Below are 18128 nucleotides of genomic sequence, written 5' to 3' on the forward strand. Positions count from 1 at the left end.
TACTGCCCACCGAGTTGAACAGCACATCACCGGCATGGGCTTTGAAGTACTGTTTGAGTGAGAGACAACTTGGATCTGGCAGCCTTTTCCTGCAGTGTTGAGCCAAACACAGATGCTCCCTGGGAATTTTACCTCTGTGCTTTGGGCACACATGTGAATGAACACTTATCTAACAAGTGTATAGGCAGTGGGTTGTATTTCCTTATTTTATTTTTTCTAGCAAATAATAATTGACAGTATGCAATGGAAGCAGGCAAGGTTGTGGTCAATCCTGCATCACTGGGCAGACAGACAGCTATGTGTCTGTGTGGCTGTATTCCTGGCATCTTCATGATTTAATGGCCTCTTATTCTAGTAGATCCTGATGATGATGTTGATTTCCTTCTTCGATACTTCTTGGCTTGAAATACTATTGAAATACCAAATTTCTCGCATATTTCAAAGAAGAGGCTACCCCGGGTGTAGCAAAACTTATAAAATTCTGGTTTTACAGTGAAACAGTTTTAGAAAGAGATTCTGTTATATTTTCCCTCTCAGATAAGGCATAACCCATTCAGAAAGAATTTACAAAAATGCTCCTGACAGAACATTAAGCATCATTGCGCAGGGAGTGATTTTTTTGCCCTAACAAACACAGGCATCTGGTTCCCCTTCTGGATGGCCTTATTTATGGTGTCTAGCCTCCGGCCACTGCTGCAGGAGGTTGCAGGTCTGCTGTAGGTCCTGTTCCTATCTGTCAACCCTGGGAGGATGTCTCTGACATCAATGTCACCCTCCATTTCTTAATCTCCTCTCCCACCCCCAAATCTTGCTTAGCAGCAAGTAATGAAGTAGCAACATCCATGATGTACAGCATGAAGATATTCCAGAGTAATGACATTTGTGAGGAAAGGAATCAGGTAGCAAGCAAGAAAGTAGCTCTGACTGATGGCATACTTTAAAAGGAATTATTATCCCATTTTGGTATGTGTGCATGTTTGTTTGTTTTAGCTGGGGAAGTAAAGGTCTTCCAGTGTAAGTGAAAGTGAACTGACATAGTGATTGGATTTAAGAAAGCCTGGAATAATACCGTGTATTTACAGATAAACTTGTTCTTAAGAGCTGTAAAAGGAAGAAAACAAGAGAATGTCTGGGAAATTTCCCAGACCTTGGCATTCGTCTGAGATGTTTTCTGGTGGTCTCGGCATCTCAGATGTCATTCAGTTTAGGATCCTGTGTCACTTCCAAAATGACTATAATAATTTGTTATGGCAATGCTGAATAAAATTTATAATCTTGTTTCACTAGTTCAAATAGTGTGGGTTTAAGCTTTTCGCATCTGTCCAGCTTGTTAGTCGGGAGACTGCTGCTTGATTTGCTCTTATGTTTGTAAGAAGCCTCAAAACCCCTCGAAAGGTCAGGAAACAAGAAAGGGTTTTTTGTTCCTTAGCTGATCTTGGAAAAAAGTCTTTCACCTAAAGCTGTCAGATCAACAGCATTTAACAAGTCAGATGTGTTTCTTTACAGTCAAATGTGTGCATCCTATCTACCGCAGAGCAGGCCCAGCACAATGGAAAGCACGGTGATAGGTGCAGCTAGGCTCATAGAAGCATAGAATCTTCATGGTTGGAAAGGACCTTTGAGATTATCGAGTCCAACCATACACAAAAAAACAAACAAAAGAAAAAACAAAAAAGCCCCCAACCCCTACAATCTCTGCCACTAGAGCATGCCCTGAAGTGCCACATCTAGACGTTTCTTAAACACCTCCAGGGATGGTGACTCAACCACCTCCCTGGGCAGGCTGTTCCAGTGCCTGACCACTCTTTCAGTAAAGTAATTCTTCCTAATATCTAACCTAAACCTCCCCTGCCGCAGCTTCAGACCATTTCCTCTGGTCCTGTCATTATTCACTTGGGAGAAGAGGCCAACACCCACCTCTCTCCAGCCTCCTTTCAGGTATTTGTAGAGGGCAATGAGGTCCCCCCTCAGCCTCCTCTTCTCCAAGCTAAACATGCCCAGCTCCCTCAGCCTCTCCTCATATGGCTTGGTCTCCAGACCCCTCACCAGGTTTATCCGGGTATCAAGGCCAAGCGAGCACTGCTCCGTGGCAGGGCTCTCTTCTGGGCAGACCCATCACAGCCTGTCCCACACCTCCTAGCGCAGCGCTGCGTTGTGCAGGCGGGATGTAGACTTGAAACCACCACCAAATTAGACCTGTAGAAACTGAAAATTTGACTTGTAATTTCCACGATCAATACTTTATCCTAAAATATAAGGCTGTAAGCCATGGGACGAGGGCAGAGGAAAGGGAATTGCCATTTTCTGCTGTTGCTAGTATGGCTACAACTTTCCTTAAAACTCCTGTCCACTGTAGCAAGCAGAGGGAAACAATGCAGACAGCTCATTAAACATTTTCTCCTTAGCAGCTGTTCTGTGTCTTAAGCAGGGAGATGTTCTTACTGCTGGCAACAGTCCAGTACAAAAAAAAAAAAAAAAGTAAGTAAATAAAATCAAGAATAGGAAAAAAAGGAAGGAAAAAAAAAATCAGTAAATTAGAATACCAATGAGAAATAACTGAATGATCTCATTTGACAAATTTTCTTTACCATATGCTCTTACCTGTTCTTTAAAAGCAAAAAAAAACACCTGACATTTTGGATTGAACAACAGATCATGCATAATGGATTACTCTACTTACATCATTTATGTTTCCTTCTTTGATTCCTTCATTTTCTTATTAAGAAAAAACACCACTTTTAAAAAAATAAGGATTTGCTCATTACTGTCATTAATTTCCAGGTGAAATGTGACTTCACAATACAACATTGCAATTGGTCATGTTTAGTGTGGGTGGAGTCCATGACACTGAAGTCAAATTCAAATTATCAATTCACCAAAGCTTAGAAATGTTTGAATCTTGCAATTTGTTTGAGGTTGTTATAAAATGACCAGTTGATAATACCTACATTGGATCAAAATGCAGATAGAATTATCTGTTCATTTATTTATAAAAATTGAATTTAAACTTGTGAGTCTCAGGTTTTGGTTCAAGCTCATTTGCACTTGGTGTTTTTATGGGTGCTGTAAGGGATGGATTGTTCTTGATGAGAAACCAGAACAAAATTGTGCTGTTTTCATTGAAGTCTTGGTAGCTGTAAAGAAAAAAAGGCTCCACCCATCTCTTGGAAAAAAAATAAACAATGCATTTTTTCTTTAAAGTACAATTTTCCATCTGCTTTTGGTTGCCTTGTAATAGAACTTTTAATTGGCAAATGCATAACACCTATATGTTTAAGTTACTGTAGAAGCTGAATCCACTAGCTATTTAAGATAGAATATTAGTTTTAATTATAGCTGCTGAAAATATCTAGAAAGGATAAAGTAGTAACTGCTGTTTAATTGGGTTTTGGTTTGGGCTTTTTTTTTTGTTCAGCACATTTTGAGCAATTTCAGCTTATTGGTCTGTACAGTAAAGTTCATTTATATTTAAATTATGAACTTTTTGAGCAGCTATGAAGCTCTAGAGCAACACATACTTTTTACTACTGTGTACAAGTAAAAACTTATACTGACAATACTGCTTTGCCATAGGCCAAGGATCTCCAGCTCAGGACTCGCTTCAAGAGCGGGCTTTCAGCTACAGGACTTTCTTTTCATGGCCAGCTTTCTCCTGGCCATGAGCCTATGCAGAAAAAGACCTCTTCTCGTCCATGAACTATGCAGCAAACAAGCTAGCGAGCTTGGCAGTGGTGCTCAGTATTGAGCCGGCTGTCGAGGCACTGCGTGATAGTTAAAGCTGACACTGCTATGAAACACCAGACTTTTGCACTTGATCGCTGACTACATGTGTGCTAGAGCTGATCCTCCCCTGCCACTCGCAAGCAGTGTTGTTAACCCATGTGGAAGGGCTGTCACCACTGAAATGCGGATGCCCCACTTACAGCGCTTACCTTGCTGGCCACAGGCAGCTCTCAAAAATCTACCGGAAGAATGTCCTACCTTTGAACCACATTCCTTACAACTTTGGTGTTCCCTGCCTTTTGGTCTTTCACTTGAAAATTACGAAATATGCTCAAATTTCTGTAGTTATAAAACAGACTTTATGTAGGGGAAACTCAGAATGGTGGATTTGTATTCATACCGGGTAGTACCTCACTCTACACCTTGTTCGATTGACCTGCTTGTGGCATAAAAATGCACTCAGCCTGAATAAGGCTGGGCATCTACAAAAAGAAAATGCTAAGTGGCACTGAATAAGCTGCTTTGTCCTTATTTTTTTCCCCTCTGTTTAGAGTGCGGTGGTCGGCTGAAAGCTGAAACCAAGCCCAAAGATCTGTACTCGCATGCTCAGTTTGGTGATAACAACTATCCGGTTCAGGCGGACTGCGACTGGCTCCTGGTGGCAGAGCGTGGCTATCGAGTCGAGTTAATGTTTCAGACTTTTGAGGTTGAAGAAGAGGCAGACTGTGGTTATGATTACGTGGAGCTCTTTGATGGTCATGATAAGGCAGCTGTGAGACTTGGTCGATTTTGTGGATCTGGGGTAAGTAACAAGGTACTAAAGTGGGTTTTTTTGTTTTGTTTTTATTTCCACAACAAAGAGAAAAAGACAGACAGGGCAGAGGAAGGAAAAGGACAAGAAGGGATGAAGTTCAGTTGCCATGCCTTATAATGAAGATACTAGATTATCTACTCTAGATTTTTTTTTTTTAATATAAATTTGCAGACTTGTAGTACAAGCATTCCCTTGAAATATTTTCAACAATAAATATTCTTATCTAGTTTTTGACCAAAGTATTTTAATCTTATGTTAAGCTTTAGGTAGGTGATAGTGGAGTGTTTAACAGCACCCCAAAAAAAGTTAACAGCATTTTCCCCTTACAGAGAGAGAAACACACTGGTGTTGAAAGTTACCGCATTAAAATTCTTTCAATTTGAATGAAGAAGCCACATTTTGCTGGGGGAGGGGAGCTTGGGAAGCATTTATAATATTTTCATTTGCTAGTTACATCTGATTTTAGGAAAAAAAATGCTCCTAAAACTGTGTGACTAATATGGACCTTAAGAAAGCCCTGTCATCCCAAATGCATCTTTGACACGTTTTAACTGTGAGACATAGAGGAAATTGGCCAGGTGACATCCTGAAAAGGATGTATCCTATTTCTCCTTTTAGACCTGCATTGTTCTCTTGGCTGTCTGCCTTGAGAAGGCTGGTGCAATGATCCCACAAGTCCTCATCAATTCTTTATATATGTGCAAATGCAAGCACACTTTCGCACTTGCACTCTTTGCCTAGATAAAAGGTTTGAAAGGCTCGACATGGGATAGTAGGAGCTCTTAAATAACCGTGTGACACTTTTTGGATTCATCCACAGTGTTGGATCAAACAGCCATTCAGACAAGTTACCTGTAAGCTGGCTTAAATCCTTTTAGGGCATTTTTTGAAGATTTAAAGATGCAGGAAAGGTGCTACCACTGAACTATAGGCAATATATTCTAAGGGAAATGCTACAACTGAGCCCAGCATCTACTAATTTACATAAAACAATACTTTTTTTTTGTAAGTTGCCCCATTTTACAAATAGGAGGGCAGCAAAGTGGAGAATGGCCAAACCTTGGGCTGATTTTTTTTTTTTTTTTGCGGAGGGAGGGAGGTGGGAGTAGGTGGGGTGGCTGGACTTTGTTGTTTTGTTTTGGTTCTGGTAAGATATGGATTAATGGCTTCAGAGGGCATTCCAAAGCAAGCAAATAGGAGAGACAGAATTAAATAGAAAAGCAATTGAAAGCAAAATAATCCAAACTGCAGTGGGAAAAGGGCACTGTTAGTATACATTACCACTTTTTCAACTTCAGAAAAAGGACTTGGTAGTTCAGCTGGTACTTCTGATCAATGTGCTTTAGTAATAAAACAGGCCATCATGAGGGCTATGAAGAATAAGATGGAAAATAGGTACTGGAGTCATTTGTTTATCTAACTTTCGAATATTGTGTGTGGTCCTGCCCAGTAACTTACATGACTCCAGAAGAACCACAGAAGACATGTGGGAAGGACAAAAGAATGAGGAGCTTTGTTCTCTTTGTCTCATAAGAAAAGACAGTAGAGATACGCAGTGCAAATTGAATGCAAAAGAGAAATATTCATAAGAAGAAAAAAAAGTGAATGAATGGTATAAATGCATGGAATGGACAGATAATTTGTTTGTTTATTCATTTTTTTAGCCACCAGAAGAAATTTATTCAGCAGGGGAAGCTCTTTTACTTCACTTTCACACTGATGATACGATCAACAAGAAAGGATTTCATATACGATACAGAAGTATAAAATATCCAGATAGTGTGCACACCAAAAAATAACACAAGAACCTCTATGCCAGAAAAGAAGAGTGAGAAAGAAAGAACGCACAGTGGAAGGGAAGGCAGGCATGTCTTTTTTTTTTTTTTTTTTTAAACTGAAGTTATTAACACAAATGTTTTATATGAGTTCAGTTGAAATGATGACTTATCAGATCAGTGACTGAAATAAAATGAGAAAAAAATAAATCACCTATCGCAGTGGAATAGACACGATGATGATGTGCGGGCTCCATACTTGACTGTCTCTGCAAAGCTTGTGAAAGGACTTTGCATGCAGGGAGAACATAAAAGCTTTTGTTCACAGTTTGACATTTATCGTAGATGCGTGCAGATTCAATGCAGTTGCAGTCAGGGTTAGTGACGCTGCAGACCGTTCTTCCTTCTGACAATTGTATGGTGTCCAGCAGGGGAAAAAAAAGCTCTTTCAGGTCACACACGCAAAATACTGTCCTTGTATCTACTTGCTTTGACTTTGTATCCTGCATATGGTGTGTACAAGGACTTGAAAGAAGATACGAAATGGGAAGGTCTTCCTGCGTTGTTCTGTATTTTTTATGAATTCATCTGTCATATCAGGTTATCAGTGTTTTGAAACTGGAAAATCCTACTTTGGAAACATAACTGATCTTTAGAGTATTTTGTTTTACTAATGACTGAGAAGTCTGAACTGTTACATTGGTCATCACTCGTTGACCAATCACTAGTTGACTGAATTTGAACAGTATAAGCATCTGAAAATGTTTGGTTTACTGGTTAAGTAAGCTATCTCTGATGATGTGCTCTTATTTTGCACTGAACATAGAAACAGACTGAGACGAAAACCTGGCCCGAATCAAAATCTGTATCCGTGTGAAACAGAAATAGTAAAGGATCATCTGAAACTCCTCCTACTGAATTTGGTTTTAGCAGTACATTTGGAACCACTACTACGCTTTATTTCTTCGGACCTCTTTGTGAATGAGCTAATTGTCTGGTTTAGCTAATCAGAAATTAAGCTGCAGTAGTATCCCAAAGAGGTTTTTTTCTGGGAGTAACAGTATCTGTGATGGTGAAAAAAGCAAAACAAAACAGACCCAGGATTTGTTTGTTATCAAGAGTGAATTCCTATGGTGCTATTCCATGAACATTGAAAACAAAAACAAACCAAGAAGTTGTAGACTTTTGAGCCAACAGCTTGCAGATCATGAATGTCTCACTACGCCTGGCTGCATCTGGAGAAGGAAGGCTTTACTGCCCCAAGGGAGAGCGGGTTGCAACGGCAGCGCTAGTCCTGTGGAACAACTACTACTATTGCCTTAGAATCCTCGCACACAGTCAGACAGATCTTCCTGTAGATACACCTCTAATTTGATAAATAATTCGATGACTTGGACATCTTAGCATACGCTAACAAAAGGATCTTCAAGCAAAAGCCCCATCTGCAGAGCGAGATCATCTGCTGTAAATACAGTGACCTGCTTTTGATGTAGAGATATGTTACGTTTAGAACTGAGATATTCTATGTGCTTTAGGCCATACATGGCTTTAGTCATAATGTATATGCATTATGTAAGTATTGTATGAATGAGTGCTCCAGGGGAGTGAGAGGTATTGTATGGGTGAAAATTGAATTGTTTCTTTATGTGCCAAGTTCTATCAGGACCCTGTTTGACTGTAGCAACTTTTCTTTAAAGGCTTCATAGACAGATAACAAGGACTTCTAGTTGGCAAGAATCAAGTTTAAACGAAGTATTACGTTTCACTTACAAGAAATATTATTTTGATATCCTTTGATGTAAGTTGCTACTCAGATTAGCTTAGTTTCTGTTACCTTACTATGAACATACATTGGCACTAATAAATCTGATCTTTTTTTATAAAAATAAAAACCAAATGTCTGTACAGGTGTCTTTGGTTGTTTTAACACCACTATTGCTGCTTGTATATTACCGTTTTCCTTTCTAGACATTTTATGTGTGTGAAGCTCAAAGACTGAATAATTTCTGTACTTTTATAATGCTGTTCCACTGTCCTTTCGGTTCATTTTTCAGGGTGTTTGCACAAGAAGTTAACTGCGAACATTTTCTCCAGGGTCTTTTACTACAAAATTCAGGCAGAAATATTACTGTAGTTTAAAAAAAAAAAAAAAAAGCGTTCTTAACCTTGATAGGTACTTTATCAGACAGGTGCAATGCCAGTGCTCGAATTTCTGAGAGAAAAAGCAAGCAGCAGCAGCGTCTCCCTGGCACGGGTAGTCAAAAGGACTTGGGAAGGCCTGAGGCTGGGAGCAAGAGCGAGTTTCCATGTTATCTCTTTTCCACTTTTCTCTTCCAGTCTCCTGTTAATAATATCTCCCTTCCATTTGCTAAACAAAACATTTAAGTATTCCTTTTCTCTAAATTTGGGTTTTTTATTCTCCTCGGGGTTACTTTAACAACCAGAGGGTTGATTAAAGATATTCTTTTTTTTTTTTTCTCTGAAGAGTTTTTGTTGTTGATTCATGCACTTTGTGTATAAATCCTACTGTCCCATGTTAAATAGTGCAACTGGAGTAGTTGGGGAAGAAGGTTACACTGGGCAAGCTGAGGGCAAGAACACCATGTAGTGAATTCCCAAGAGCCTGTGAAAGGTGATTCTTTGCAGTCACATCCAAGTATTGCTTTTGAGTGCAGTAAGTCTGGGATCATTTCACGTGGCATATGTAGAAGTCAGAAGAGAGTTGCCATAACTTTGAATTAAAAAGCTTATCATTTTATTTTTCTAATTGCTTATGCCTTTGTAGGTCCCATATGCTTAAGAGTGGTGAAAATACGGAAGGTGTTCTTAATGGTTATCTTGATGATAAATGGACCATATGGATCATATCTTCGCATTGGCCGTAATCCTAGTCAACACCTCATGGTGCTATCAGATGCTATTAAAAACTTAGTTATTTCCAAGTCCTAGGAAGTTTTTCCTGAGGTAATGAAAATCACATATTCAGTGAACTCCTCATCTAATGGAATTATGCCTTATAAATAGCGTATTTGTTATAAGTAAGAAAACAATGAAAAAAATCATTTGTGCATATGAAATTGTGAAAAGGAATGTGGCTTATCCCAAAAAATCTTTGAAATGGAGAAATTTGTTCAAAACATTGATTAAAGATCTTGTCTGTTGAGTAGTCAAAAAAACAAGACACAAAATCCAATGGGCTGGAGATCCACCTTTGAGACCTAGTCACAATGTGCTTACTGGCAACACTCCCAGCAGGGTGAAGATGATACATCCTTCTTCTGCTTCTGGCTTGACACAAACTTTCTTGGCTGTGGGTAAGCTGCTGGATTCCAATGAATTTTCCTGTAACGTGATGTAAAGTTTTCTTCTCAGCCACGTAAAGATCTTCTGACGTGTGCTGAGTGTTATTCTTTAAGTTGTTAAATTCAGCATAAACTGGTAAGTTGATGGAATATGCTGGATCTGTGTGGTTGACTGGCTCTTCAGGAATTTAGGTCTGTAGCAGACCAAATTACAAAGAAAAAAAAAAAAGAAAAGAATCTGTGAAAGTCAATTCAAATGTCTGCCTTGCTTAATAGCTGTTGTGAAGGTCTAGCTGAAGTGAATAAAGCAAGGTAGGTGTACACACAGCAGGTATTCTGTTCTTGGCTGGTCCTTTGTTATTATCTGCAACATATTTGAGTAATCTTGCCTTGCTCTGAGACCCACGAAACAGCAAGTTGACTTAAACATGGGTGAGAGCCAGATCAGGTCTTTAACGTAGTATTGCAGCATTACTTTTTTTCATTTGAAACAGATTGCTTTTGAACCACTGCAAAAAATTAGATTAATTGGGTGGAAGCTTTATCCACCTGGGGAACCGGTTTCGCAATTTTGCTATGTTGCCAGGGGTGCAAGTGGCACACCTAATTTTTTATAATGGAGGAAATTGTTGTTGACCTCACAGGTTGTGTGCTCTGCTAACTCTAGCCTCTAGCTGTGTGCTGCACCACCATAAAGCATGGACACTGCTCAGGCACACTGGGACTTTGTCTTATAATTTAATGCCTCTGCTCTGCCAAAATTTTCAGATCTCGGAGTTTAGGGACTGGCTTTGGATATGTAATTTCAGGAAAGTGTTTATTCCTAAAATAAACTTGACCAGTAACTAGAGGTGAATTTTCCTTTGACTTCAGGTCTTAAATTGTGTTCAAATGAGTAATAAGAAGGGATAGGTTTTATCACAGTAACAGATGCCATCATACAGACTTGCTCTTATTTTGATTTTCTTATTGATTATTATGATTCGATTACTAATTGATCAGTCAAAAAAAAAAAAAGGAAGAGGAGCAAGAACGAGCAAAATAATGCCTAGAAAAGGGAAATTTAAGGATACCACAGATACAAATACATGACATTAAGAAAAAATAAAAAAAAAATAGATGTAGTTTCCAAAGTCAACACTGTTGCTGAAACATTAATTTTTCAATGCATCCTTCATATTCTTTAAAAATGCTTTATGCTGTATTGCTTTTACTTACCTGAAGGAAGAGTTAGATGATTAATTGCATTGGTTAGTGAATTTTTCAAGCAGAGCACTGAAGACAGCCTAAGGGATTACTTGATTTTAGTTCCTTATGGTGCATATCCTGAGTAACTACCTGTTTGTGAGAGGGAGTAACACTGCGCTATGGCTCTTACAGGTTGTTTTTTTTTCCTCTCTAGCACTCTCAAGTTTTGCTGCTCTAAGCTGAATACTTGGGGCAATATTTTATGTTATTCCTCAGGATCTAATTAACTAATCAAAATCATAGGCACCTTCTTAATACCATTGTTTCGGGGAATCAGCGTGAATGAAGTCTGATTAAAACAAAAACCACACAGGAAAATGCATTTTGCAAGCTATGCCTTGTTAGCAAATGTTCTCATTTCTCCTGGTTTCTCATTCTAAGGTCACAAAGGGAGCAAGCTATAGCAGTTGCAAAAAATGTTTAGGGTACAGGAGTATTGGGTTTGCAGTAAAAGGAAAAATTAGCAAGGCTTGGGTCTCTTTGTTTTGGTCTCACCTCTGCAATTGTTTTGTCTCCTGTTTTTCACTTGTAACCTATCAAATCTCATCCTAATCCAAGATTAAGTGATATGATGTGTATATATAAAAGTAAATTTGTTTTTTTTTCTTCAATGGTCTTCAGATGCAGTAATTCCTCCTGTGTTGGTGGGACTCCTGGAAAGGTTCATTGACTCTATGCATATATGTTAGAAAGTGTTTACTGTGTGATAGCAACTTCTGAAATACGAGTAATACTAATAATCATTAGGAATGTAAAGTCTTTCAGAGCATGTTCAATGACCTTTCTCTCCCTCCACGGTTATGCTAGAATCGATGCTTTCTAGACATGTATTAGGTAAGTGGCTACCTAATGAAATGAAATGTATGTACGTTGCTTCTGGACCGTTGTGCTGACAAAGGACTAGTTGGGGACGGCCTTGGCTGCAGTGACCACGAGATGGTGGAGTTCAGGATTCTGCATGGAAAAAGCAGGGCAAAAAGCAGAATTACAGCCCTGGAGTTCAGGAGGAATGACTTTGGCCTCTTCAAAGACCTGCTTAGAGGAATCCCATGGGCTAAGGCTCTAGAAGTAAGGTGTGGGTGGTGTGCAGGAGAGTTGGTTAATATTCAAGCACCGCTTTGTCCAAGCTCAAGATTGTTTCATTCCTGAGAGTAAGAAATCAAGCAAAGGAGGCAGGAGACCTGCATGGGTGAGCAAGGAGTTTCTGGAAAAATTCAAATGGAATTTGGAATGGAATGTGGAAAAAGGGACTGGCCACTTGGGAGGAGTATAGGAGTTGTCGGAGTATGCAGAGATGCAATGAGGAAGGCTAAGGGCCACTGGCAGTGGATGTCAAGGACAATAAGAAGGGCTTCCTCTAGTATATCAGTAGCAAAAGGAAGACTAGGGAAAATGTGGGCCCGCTGCTGAACGAGACAGGTGACCTGGTGATGGAGGATGCAGAGAAGATGGAGTTACTGAATGCCTTCTTTGCTTCAGTCTTTACTGCTAAGGCTGGCCCTCAGAATCCCAGACCCTGGAGGTAAGAGAGAGAGTCTGGAGAAAGGAAGACTTTCCCTTGGGTGAGGAGGATAGGGTTAGAGATCATTTAGGCAAACTTGATGCCCACAAATCCATGGGCCCTGGTGGGATGCACCCACGAGTGCTGAAGGAGCTGGCAGATGTTATTGCAAAGCCAATCTCCATCATCTTTGAAAGATCATGGCGAACAGGAGAGGTGCCTGAGGACTGCAAGAGATGCCTGAAGACTGCAAGCCTTCAAAAAGGGCAAGAAGGAGGACCCAGGAAACTACAGACCAGTCAGCCTCAACTCCATCTCTGGAAAGGTGATGGAACAGTTCGTTCTGGATGCCATCTCTAAGCATGTAGAGGAAGAGAAGGTTATCGGGAATGGTCCACATGGATTCACCAGGGGGAAATCATGCTTGACCAACCTGATAGCTTTCTATGATGGTATGACTGGCTGAATAGATGAGGTGAGAGCAGTGGACATTGTCTGCCTTGACTTCAGCAAGGCTTTTGATGCTGTCTCCCATAACATCCTCATAGGTAAGCTTAGGAATTGTGGGTTAGGTGAGTGGACAGTGAGGTGGATTCAGAATTGGCTGAATGGCAGAGCTCAGAGGGTTGTGATCAGTGGTGCAGTGTCCAGGTGTAGGCCTGTAAATAGCGGTGTTCCCCAGGGGTCATAGAGGAGAATGAAATTGTTTAGAGCATGTTACAAGAATATATGTAAAAGAATGAATTTGAAAAATAGAATATTTAAGCTGAGAGTGAGGAGATCTTTTCAGTGTTAGAGATGGAATAGTTTCCCAGGGATGATAGTGCCACCTCTCAAATATCAGGAACTATATTGTACAGAATGCTGCCTAATGGAGCAGGAGCAATACCCAAAGCTCTGCACTCAAACCTGTGCAAAACATTTGCTATCTGATAGACTAATTTAATAGTAATAAAGGTACACTTTTGTAATTAAAGGAACTGAAGCTAGTGAAGATAAAATATTTAGTGCTCACAATAGATAGAAAACAACAATGACCCTCATCTACAACCTGGATATTTCTTGTCAAAATTCTAAAGTAGAATCTTAATATACAGGTGGTGCTGACAGTTGTTGAGATACTGTTGCTAAGCTGATTTTCTGAAGAGCTGCACGGACAAAAGCTGATTTCTTTGAGACATCTTGGGGTATCAATATGCTTGCCTTTTTTATATTGTTACTTTCTCTTTGGATGATCATGATACAAACAGTTTTCACCAGTAAAATCCTTATCCTTGGCTGTGCTATGTAGGAGGACCATACGGAGGTGACAATATTACCCACTGACATAATTAGTTACTTAAATTCATATTTTTATGATGTCAGCAAAGACAGTGATACAGGGAAGACACTGAATAAAACATCTTTGGAATATTGCTAGATAATCACAGCAGTAAGTCAATTTTTGACCTTTCAGTGTGAATCTTCCTTGAGATTGCTGCATCATTGACGCAATGTTTTTTAAAATGTGCATTATAAAAGAGACAAATAAATCCTGAATTTTCTGGGTCAGTGTGACTTGGAACATAAAAATAGTTTAGTCTTAATCTGAGTTTATAACTGTTTAAAGAATGGGCTTTTCAATTATATTGTTGAAAGGACTTTTTTTTTTTTTTAATGCTATAAAGGAGGATCTTAACAACTGGGAAATTTAGTGAGTACTAAATGAGCTTAGTGTGTGGTAACCTACTATAATGCCTGTTAATGATGAGGGAGGCAGGCAGGCAGGGGCAACTCTCAATGTTGTTTACAGAAAATCTGGTTCATAAATTCTCTATTGCAAAGGGCATGTTTGCATTATGTTTATGTACAGGCACAATGAAAGTTTTGCTGACAATGTCTCACAATACTTTTATCCTCCTCTGAATTTGCCTGTGAAAAATGTAGCTCAACATGAGGAAATCTTTGAGTTGAATGATACAAATTAAATGCCAATTAATAAATACCATGATACCTTTATCAAATGCTTTTATCTAGTCACAATTGAAAATGTCCATTAAGAGTAAGTTATTCTCCAATTGAAGACAAATTTTTCCACAGCAGTTTTATCTTAAAAAAATATTTAAAATTTGTTGATGCCTTTCTCTTTTAACAATTTTATTTGTATTTTTACTGTGCCATTAAATTTACATTTTACTAATTTTGCTGCCTATAGAATCTTGCACTTAGATTTTGCAAACTTTTCTAAACAACCAATATTTCACATTTGAGGATGGTTTGAGTGCTAACTTTAAGTTAGTAAAGCAGATGGCAAAGACTTCAAGGCATACATGATATCAGCCATTAAACAAAATAGTTTCAAACTGCAGGCCTTTATTCAGATCTAGTGCTGTTGGGAAGTGAAGGCAACTTCAACAAACCCTACTTGTTTTTAGGGTTATATTTAATTAAAATGAAGAATGTATATGAGAACTGCGAATAGCACTGAATGAATGCTAGATTCTAGGGGGTGGGGAGTAATGTTAAATGTCAGGTCTCTGAAGCAGTTTTCAGGGAAGGTAGCTTCTGGTATGCAATAATACCTAGAGGAAACCTAGTGAAAATATTTATTCTAATGATAAGAGCATTATAAATAAACCCCAGACTGACTGGCTTTGATTTTGTTTTATTTTAGGAGAAGCAGTGTTTGCCCTTTAAATAATTTTGGAAAAGCAAACTCAATAGCCTCTGATTCCTAGTTCTGTCAAACCAATATCAAGAAAGACTTGGAATCCCATCACTATTGACAGAAGTAAAGATGTTATTAGCAAAATGAATGGCATGGTAAGTGCAGAATGCTAAATATATATTTGCAAATATAGTTGGAATATACATCAGGGAAGATACAGGGACTTCCTAGTTTTTGTTTGTAGATTTTGCACAAAATTGCAATTCGGTGATTGAATGGTCAACCAATAACTTGTCCATAGGCTGATCTTACTCTGGAATTCATCCATATTATAGCTGTTCAGAATTCACAAAAAAACCAAATACACAGTATGTATCAATTAGTGTTATAGGTGTCCATTTCCTTAAGTTAACAGGAAAAAATAAGATCATATTACTTTGAAATACTATAGAGTATTTACTGGGTCTGTTTATCTATGAAAATCCCAGGCTATACTTGTCCAGACCATGAGTGTGTGCCCCTAAAGAAACTCCAAGTTAAAATAATATAGTAAGAATAGCAGAGTAAGAACAAAGGTCTGTGCTCTGCCTGGTGGATGCTGTGGTCCACACTGTGCCCATGGTGGCTACAGGCTGTAGGGATGGGGAAAAAAGGAGGATGGGCCAGATGTACCTTGGCAGGCAGCTGCAACACCCTCTGGGATCCTGAACCTCCTAGAGCCAAACCAGAATGCAAAGGACCTTGGATGTACACCATGCATTAAGCCATCCAGGCACCTTCTCCTCCCTGCCTTGTATTCGAAGGTCCTCGGCCTTAGGGTGTCCCTTCTTGAATAGACCGTTAGGCAGGCAATGTGATGAGTTCTCCCCTTGAAAAGACAGTGGGCAATTTCTGCGTATGCTTTTTTTTACCCAAGGAACTTGGATTGGTTTGTGTATTTGGTGGGTATCAGTGAAAACAATACAGAAAATATTTAGAAATATAAACTGGATTAAATTTTTTTTTACTTTATACTGAGGATTACTGAACCTGAGTCAACTGGTAATAAAGAGATTTCTCAGAAGTAAGATTTTATATGTGAAAAATGCCTCTCCATTTTCTTGAGCACAGTGTATATTCTGTTGACTATGGGCAGCCACATATTCACTGCTTTTGTCTAAAATCTGAAAACAAATGACCTTGCAAGGGCAAATTGGAAAAAACCAAGTTTTGCATCTCTTACATTCCACTGCTAAAAATTATTTTGAATTTTATGAATTTGAGTTTTTATGAAGATGTGTCTTCATAAGGAATTCCTGAGTCTGAACATGTCTAAATAGGATTTCAACAATGGAGTAGAACTGCTGAGGGAGAACAGAAAAACTGAAAGATTGTGATTAAACATGGTGGTGTTATTGCTTCTGCAGACAATAGGAAAGCTTTTTTTTTTATTATTTTTACTTTTGGTTACAGTCTTCGCAGCTATAAGATTGAGGAAAATATCCCAAATGTGTCCTTTAAAATCCCTTCTTCTTGGTCAAGCTGTTGAATGAAGAACAGCTGTTTGCATCATCCTAATGGATCATTTCAAGTGAAAAAATAGTCTCTGGAAATAGCGTTCAAATGAAAATGTACGCTTTGGCAACATCCTCAGTGCTTGATGTCTTTCCAAAAGGGAGGGCTATAGTTGCCTGTTGTGGCACTTCATTAAATATTTTGTTCTGATAGAAGCCACCTGAGGAATACTTCAGAATTTGTTTTTGGGTTTCCTACTTCATTTATTCAAATATGTAATAAATACAGTGGAAATGGAACATGAGTTCATAGTAAAATTTATGGTGACATAACATCAGAACTGCATAAAGAAACGTATCCCTGGCATGAATAGCAGAGTTCTGAAAGAGAGCTACAGTTACTCCAGTCTACATTCACATCTTGCTTGATTTGTATTTTGTCGTATTTCTTCTAACTGAATTGAATCCCCACCCAGAAACTATGACACTGTTTAAACTCGGCTTCATCTTTCGCACTGGAAATATGTTTTGAGTGAAATGATCTCTTCTAAACAGTTGTAATTAACTGCTCTTAAGGTAGACGTGAGGAACGGAGAGACTTTGTTTATACTCATTTCTGCTAAATTTTAGTGGGTAGCATGGCATGGGTTTTGACATTGTTTCTTTTCATTATTCCCTTGCGGACTCTGAAAAAAAATTGTGAGTGCTTTGAAGAGGGTATGTTGGATTGACTGAGTATGAGTGAGTTCTATGCTGGTTAGCTGACTTCTCTTATTTCATTAAACGTAGAAATTTCCATTCTATTCCTACAGGCCTGAAATATATTTCAGCGTAAGGGGTACCTCACCAGCTAATATTTCATTCTCCAGCATGGCCCTGCCCTTGCAAACACAGCAGTACAGGTTGCATATGGGCAATCCCATGAGCTTGTTGTAGAACAAAGGCTCAGATAGATAATTTGAAGATGCTAGAATGCCATTGTGTGATCTGTCTTAATGTACTTTCAGTGCTTTCTTCCTCATTTTCATCATGCCCTGCATTTGAGGGTCAAGATTAACAGATTGTGGTTTTTCTTGACAATGGGGGAGGACAACTTTTACTAGATCTTTCAGTTCAAGAGCTCAGACTTGTTTAGCTTTGGATCATAACACAAGACCTGTCTGCTTAGCATGACTTTTTCTGATAGTTTATGTTAGCAAGGAGGAGAAAATTTCTTACGAGGAAACACATTTTATTTCAAATGCTAAAAATAAGTGATATTAACTGGTATTTTAAATCCACTTAAAGATAATAATTAGATGTACACTTTCAATATTCATTTGTGCCTAGCTCAGTACCTTTTTTTTTTTTTTTTAAAGAAAGAAATTTTTCTGGGGCAACTTTGTCAGTTTTTTGCTTCAGTTTAATCCTGAGAACTCTTTTGTGTTTCTGCCAAGGTAGGCTTAATTTTGAAAATGGAGGTTGTCCACTTTGTCTACTAAGTTCTGCCTTCATGCTCTTTGGTCAGGAGTTCCTACCTCCAGACCAGTGGTACAAAATGGGTATATATTGAACATTACCCATTTAAATCGAGCACACTTGGACCGAAGGGGGTCTCCACTGAGACAAACATTCTTCTGGGCAAA

At 38.8% G+C, this 18128-nt stretch overlaps 1 protein-coding gene across 2 annotated transcripts in view; it reads left to right on the plus strand.

The window, feature by feature from the left end:
- The window catches only part of TLL1 (tolloid like 1), a 139824-nt gene extending 131646 nt beyond the window's left edge, over positions 1-8178 (plus strand). For both annotated transcript variants that reach the window (XM_063336106.1, XM_063336107.1), the window contains exons 20-21: positions 4275-4525; positions 6202-8178. In XM_063336106.1, coding sequence (XP_063192176.1) covers positions 4275-4525; positions 6202-6336 — 386 coding nt within the window. In that variant the 3' untranslated portion in view covers positions 6337-8178. The remainder of the gene's footprint in view (positions 1-4274; positions 4526-6201) is intronic.
- Positions 8179-18128: the final 9950 nt, after the last annotated feature.

Source organism: Chroicocephalus ridibundus, chromosome 5 (assembly GCF_963924245.1).
Source record: "Chroicocephalus ridibundus chromosome 5, bChrRid1.1, whole genome shotgun sequence".
In the NCBI taxonomy this organism is placed as follows: Eukaryota; Metazoa; Chordata; class Aves; order Charadriiformes; family Laridae; genus Chroicocephalus; species Chroicocephalus ridibundus.